The sequence below is a fragment of the Etheostoma cragini genome, chromosome 19 (assembly GCF_013103735.1).
Source record: "Etheostoma cragini isolate CJK2018 chromosome 19, CSU_Ecrag_1.0, whole genome shotgun sequence".
Taxonomy (NCBI): domain Eukaryota; kingdom Metazoa; phylum Chordata; class Actinopteri; order Perciformes; family Percidae; genus Etheostoma; species Etheostoma cragini.
The window spans coordinates 10,460,883-10,467,107 of NC_048425.1; the positions used below are offsets into that span (position 1 = coordinate 10,460,883).

The 6,225-nt window shown below is 41.3% G+C and overlaps 1 protein-coding gene and 1 long non-coding RNA gene across 2 annotated transcripts in view; both read right to left on the minus strand.

Annotated features, from left to right (window-relative positions):
- Positions 1-3,777, minus strand: part of LOC117935228 (interleukin-13 receptor subunit alpha-1-like) — a 6,266-nt gene extending 2,489 nt beyond the window's left edge. The window contains exons 1-7 of the mRNA XM_034857366.1: positions 3,702-3,777; positions 2,360-2,490; positions 1,553-1,736; positions 1,364-1,451; positions 631-788; positions 386-516; positions 134-275 (exon numbers count right to left, since the gene is read on the minus strand). Of these exons, the coding sequence (XP_034713257.1) occupies positions 134-275; positions 386-516; positions 631-788; positions 1,364-1,451; positions 1,553-1,736; positions 2,360-2,490; positions 3,702-3,777 (910 nt within the window). The remainder of the gene's footprint in view (positions 1-133; positions 276-385; positions 517-630; positions 789-1,363; positions 1,452-1,552; positions 1,737-2,359; positions 2,491-3,701) is intronic.
- A 1,171-nt stretch (positions 3,778-4,948) lies between these two features.
- On the minus strand, positions 4,949-6,218 carry LOC117934902. The gene is made up of 2 exons (XR_004654603.1): positions 5,994-6,218; positions 4,949-5,575 (listed from the first exon to the last, which is right to left on the minus strand). It is a non-coding gene; the product is annotated as an uncharacterized LOC117934902 (long non-coding RNA).
- Between the last annotated feature and the right edge of the window lie 7 nt (positions 6,219-6,225).

Genomic DNA, 6,225 nt, shown 5'->3' on the forward strand with positions numbered 1-6,225 from the left:
TGTCAATAAACCAGAGCACGTTTTCCTCCCATCCCGAAACACTGTGTGGACCAGTCAAACCCTCCTCGGCAGCACTGTGGAGGAAGGTCTGGCGATGCGAGACTATTGTAAGTACAGCTGGTTGGACAGTTACCATAAGATACAACGTCACCGAAGCCGCTGAATATTTCCTTGACGTAGGGACTAGTCCTGGCTCGGGATTGGAACTCGTAACGGCATCTTTCATCGTAGGGCATCTGGACAGGCTCTCCGGGTGGGGTGAAGTTCAAGCATACCTAAGAAATAGTGAGTGAGCACACAAAACCGCAGTGTTGCGTTTAGTCAGGTGTGGAAACGCTACAGTATGGGACTTTGTTTAGTATAAACAATGAAACTGACTGCTCACTTTGGGCTCATTGCATTTCTTGTAGCAGACCTCGTATACCCAATGACAATAAGTCCCAACCACTGGAGGGGGCCAGCTCAGGTTGAATTTATCCCCCACGGCACTGATGTTCAGCTTTGGTGAAGGTATTTCTGAGGACAAAAAAAAAGATATCTTTCTACTTGTACTTGGCTGCAAAACACAAATATATTTACTTTCACATTTTGTGAAGACATCAATCATAAACCACTAGAAGTAACACCAACCAAGCACAGGTTTAAAAGTGCTGAAGGCAGCTCCAGTGTCCAGCAGTATGTAGATGTCATTATTGACAGCATTGACGTTCAGGTAACAACCGCTCCTTAGCGCACTGCTGTAAGGCCGATCGCACTTCTTTAACTCCTTCGAAAAATTACCAAGAACCCTGTAAGGACAACATGGGGGGGGGATGAGAGCAGGGAAGGCGGCCACCGCTGGCAGAAACACATTTCTGCAATTCCTTCATTTGCCACTAGATGCTCATAAAGTCCTCAGATTATTATCTGCCCATTAATATCTGTGTGGGGCTATAAATGCAAATAAATAAACAATCACACCCTGAAAAAACCTCAAAATCACACGTAGGCTGTTACCCTGCAATGCTGCTGGCAAGGTGAGCACTTCCATGCAGAGATCTTAATATTTTGGCTCTTAATCCTGGTTTATCCTGAATTTACGTGTGCTGTATTTGTTATTCTTTGCCCATTTTGTGTCGGCTGCAGAAACTTTCCTCAGGCACTAGGAACCCTTTGAGGAACTCGTGGCGTTTCGTGTGCAAAGACCAGATTGTGAATTAAGTTCTGGGGCCATTAAAACTAAATCTGTTTCCACTTCCCCTGATCAGGTAAGTTAAAACAATAATGTATAGTCCCTCAGAATATCAACAACCATCATAACAACTGCACATATTTGGAGACATACTGGTAGCTCCTTTAAATGGGCTGTTGCTGTAATCCTCACCAATAGAGATCCATGGGTTTATTCTCCGGGCTCCAGGAACAGTTCATTCCTGTGGCGTTGATCAAACATTTGAAGTCCTTCACTTTAGCTGTGCAGAACAAAAACAAAGAAGTCATATACATGCGTGCAAAAGCCTTTAAAATGCCTCATCGTGGATGCACTGGAGTATTTCAGCGTCCTGCTTCTTACCTCGGGGCTTAAGGGTATGAACGGTAATGGGCACGCTTGTGCTCTTGTTCAAATGATAACCACAGGATTTACTGCCAACTGTCCAAACGTGGTACGTCCGACGATCAGAGCCCATCTCTTCTGTGAGAAAGCTGTCTGTGAAATATCTCCAAATCGTGCACGAGGAGTGCACGGTTTGTGGAGACTGTAGAAAAAACAACACAGGTTTCAATGACGGCTATGCTTACACATATTCAAACACTCTGCTTCCAACCACCTCCATTTTCAGGAAGGGACCTTGTTTGTGCACACAATGAAACTTGTTATTTTTTTGTTGTTGCTTGTTTTAGGTTCACGTCATATCCAAACAACATGTATTTTTTGTATTTTATATTAGACAATGGGTCTTATGCAAGAACCTTTTTGTACCTTTATTCTAAACCTCGCTTACTGTTTTATGTGAGAAGGGCTTGACCTGAAGTTAAATGCTTAAAAAGCGTATTTCTCTGCAAAGTGCTTGTTCTAGCCAAGAGGTCTGCATAAAGACTGAAACAGCTCGAATGAGAGTCTTGCACAACGCCTTATGAGTATAACACTGTATTCAGAAACTGCTGATTAAAGTGTGTTCTTTGTTCTCATAAAGGAAAAATTGTCCTGTGACCTAGCAATAATCTTATCAATATACTGTCAACGGCCAACTCTCAAATTTACATGGATTGACTGAAAGCATAGATGCTGTGTTCTCTCTCACATACACACACACACACACACACACACAGACAAACAAACGCACACAAACAAACAAATACCCAAGAGAAAGTGACCTACTTTATCAGTTTGATCGCGGTACATGTACAAGTCCTCCCCGTCCTGCAGACCCCTGGGCCGCTGCCAGGACACGTTGACAGTAAACGGGTCCAGCCAACGGTAGTTGAGCCCGGTCGGGGGAGGGGGTGGAGCTGTAGGGTGACAAATGAGGAAATAATCTCACCTGAATGACGTCACTTGAATAATACATCCCTGGTGCTTGAAATCATGAATATGTTGCAACGTATGCTCATGAAGACATACATATATATGTACAGTTTATGTATATATATATACGGTATATTTATACAGTATATGATTCTTATATTCAGATTCTTATACACTTCTTAAACACTTTTCATCAGCAGGTTAACTAAAGGACCAAATAGATTCCTATTATATTCCTGCAAGTGCCATTTTCTGTGACCACATAGCAATAAATATATAATATATAGTATATTTCATATGGGAATGCTGAGGACAGAGTAGGAATTATTTGGGATTTTTAACATGAAGGAGAACTTTACATTAGAGGTTCAATATCATCAAAAAAAGTTGTTTGGCCTGTTTTTTTGTTGTTGTTTTGTTTTACAATGGAAATGAATGTACCGCGATATTTCTTAAATACACTGTGCTAGAATATGTGCAGTAAGCCTATATGATGGCTACTATTAAAATGTTAAAGAACCTTAAAGAAGAATGTTTAAGCAAACCTCTTCCATAGTGCTTCGATGTGATGAATGGGCTCCAGTGCCTATTGTTTGCAGGCTCCCACACTACTTTCCAAAATGTTCACAAAGATTTACGGCAAAAATATGTGACATACTCAACAACAAAAAAAATTCTTGGTATTAAATGGAAGTTCAAGTTCACTTTTGGGAAACAGATTGTCTGAATTGAAATATTGTGGTGCTGCAGAGAAGTGTCTCCGATTAGCGACTTTATTCATAAGATCTTCAGATGAGGCTTAACACTGAGAGGATCTCTTAATATTAGCCCATAATACTGAAATGTTTTTAAATAATAAGTTATTACAAAGCCATATACATATATATAAATGTAGAAGTATGTGATGATGGGGGGTTAGTTTAATTCCAAAGGCCAAGGAAACTTTATCAGGAGGCATATTATCCTAATCCATGAAATAACTGACCTTTAATAATAAAACTCTGCCTGCCTCTATGGGAATTTAACATAGGGGTGCCTCGTGTCCCCTGTGTTTAAAGGAAGAACATTTATTTATTTACAACACATTAATCATTCACAAAGACAATTGGTGTCCCTAAGGGTAGGGTTTTTCCTCATTTTTTAATTAAGGCATTGAGGTTAATTTCAATAAGATGGATAATGAAGGAGTCTTTACCTGTTGCTTCACAGTGGTAAACCGTGTTCATGGCGGTGCATAGAAGGAAGGAGAATAGCTCCCGAGTCAATGCCATGTTTAGAAGCGTCTGAGGGGTTATTCCGACTGGAAGCGCTTCAACTCACTTGGTCCTCTTGTACTCCGACTAGAAAAAAAAAAAACTTGGAGCCCAACAGATACTGCCACTGCAAACAGGTATCAAAAACAGTCGATGTGATTTCTATCAAAAATAAAAATAAAAACCAACAAGAGGAAATGGAAGGTAAACTGTCAAAAAGCGCCCGGCCAGTGCGCGGTGCCCGCTCGGTCTACCGGGAACAGCGGGGCGGAGTCGCCGTGACAGAGGGAGGAAAGCTGTGACAGGAAGCCCCCGGCATGACAGTGACCCGCCAGGACAATGTTCCACCTCGTCCCCGCCGTGTCCAACACAAGACACACCTAGCCACTAGCAGTCTAGAGACACACTGAGCGCTGAAGAGTTCAAATGAGTTATATGAAGCTGTCGCTTGCATACGTGAAGGGTTCGATTAATGAATGGCAGACGGCGCATGCGCGGGACCTTAAGTGCGCTTTTCCAAACCCAAGTGCCCTGCCATTTCTCCAGGAAGTCATCGGCCTCTAAATGAGTCTGAATCAATAGGCGGATTAATGGCTTTATGCACCAACAAACAGTAGAGTGTAAAAACTGATGTTAGGGAACATGCTGTACATATTTGATCTCAGCTGTATTGTTATCTGAAACCCTGTTACGCTTCCAATGAGAAGCTTGTTTCACTGTATACACTACTGGCCATATTTCACTTACATACACACATTAACACATCAATGGTGGTCCAAGGCTGTTTTGTAGGCTATGTCATGGCTCTGGCCCCTTTGTTTCAAATACTTAAATTATTAAAGGAGTGCTCCTGTAATTGTGTATAAAGTTGTGGGGCTCACAATGGACACACTAAAAAAAGAATGGTCGAAATTGATGCAGCAGAAGTCAAGATATCCTAACTTATGGTCTTATAATATGGGTCAAGCTCTAAAAACGCTGGATCTCCCACTTCTCATAATGCAACTCGGGGGTTTTCATACCTGGCTCACGATGTCATGGGAATGGAGATGTTTTCTGAGTACTCCTTACAATTTAAAGTTGAGAATGAATTCCATGGCAACCGGGTAAAATCTGCGAAAGGTCTAGAATAACAATTTCTTCATCAGCTACTGTCTCCAAGCACAAAAAAGAACTTTCGATAGTTTTCAAAGTTTTTATTGGAAAATGGCTTTCCAAAGTAAGTTGGACAAGCAGCTGCACATCAGTATACAATGCAATAAAAACGGGGGGGGGGGGGGGGGGGATCTCTCTGCTAGGACAGATTTGAACTATAGAGTCCAAAGTTTTACAAATATAAATACATACATACATACAGTACGTACAAACATACAAGGAAACTGGATTTACTTTACAGCATGGCAACAAATTATGTACATTCGCTTAAATATTATTCATCTCTGCTAATTACAGTGTAGCACTTGTGAAATACTGTATAGAACCAGCATGTGATAAAGGTATTGTTACTTGAGATAAGGTATTCTTTTCAGGAGGCCAAGCACAAAGGCACTGCATCTCAACCCCGATGTTCTTCACTTACTCACTGTACTGAAGTAATTCTGATCAACCAAGCTGTGATCAGTGTGTGTCCTGTTTCTGACTCATTTACAGAGAATACCGCTTTATGATTGTTCTAAAGCTCTGATAGAATTTCTAATCATAATCTTTTCCGCTACATTATTTCTTACCTCTAATAGGATTTAGAACGAGGTTCACCAAAAGGCTTTTTTTTATATTTACAACGCGATTGAGCTATGTCTAAGTTAAGCAAACCCTTCTTAAAGGGGGACTATGCACCAGTGAACTAGTTATTACCTTAAATGAAGAGCTTTGGAGTAATTGGAATAGTTATTTAATTTCTTTTTTCGAGTTGAACGGTGGTTGTCTTGCTTCCCCCTAGCGCCTGTGAGCGGAAAAACCACCCTTGCAACTTTTGGCCAGCCTCGGCGTCAGAAAGTATCGCGTGATATCAGGCCAAGCAATTTAACAAATTGCTTCATGGCACTGCACACATATGCCTTACAAGGTAGCGATGAGTTTTTCATACTATCGTCATGTCTGAGCTGGCAAAAAAGAAGCAGAAAGCCAGGAAAGCATTGTCGGAGGAACAGAGGAAACGGCCAAATATCTACTCCGGAGCTGTGTTTTGGCCAAAGCGAAGACATGGCCCAAACTGCATAGCGCCCCTTTAAGACAGCTTTCTCACACAGCTTTAATACAACCCTGATGTCTTTTCTTAATTTCCAAAGCAAAAGTCATTTGTCATTATAGAAACTGGGCAGTAACCTTGGCGCTCCCTATTACGTTACTCATCTGTTTATCACAATGTGTTGCCCTGGTTGGAATGCATTGACAGCCAATTAACACTTGGCTTGACTGAGTAAGTAAATGCTTTTGGTTTTGCTGTCTTTTTACAACACAACCAGG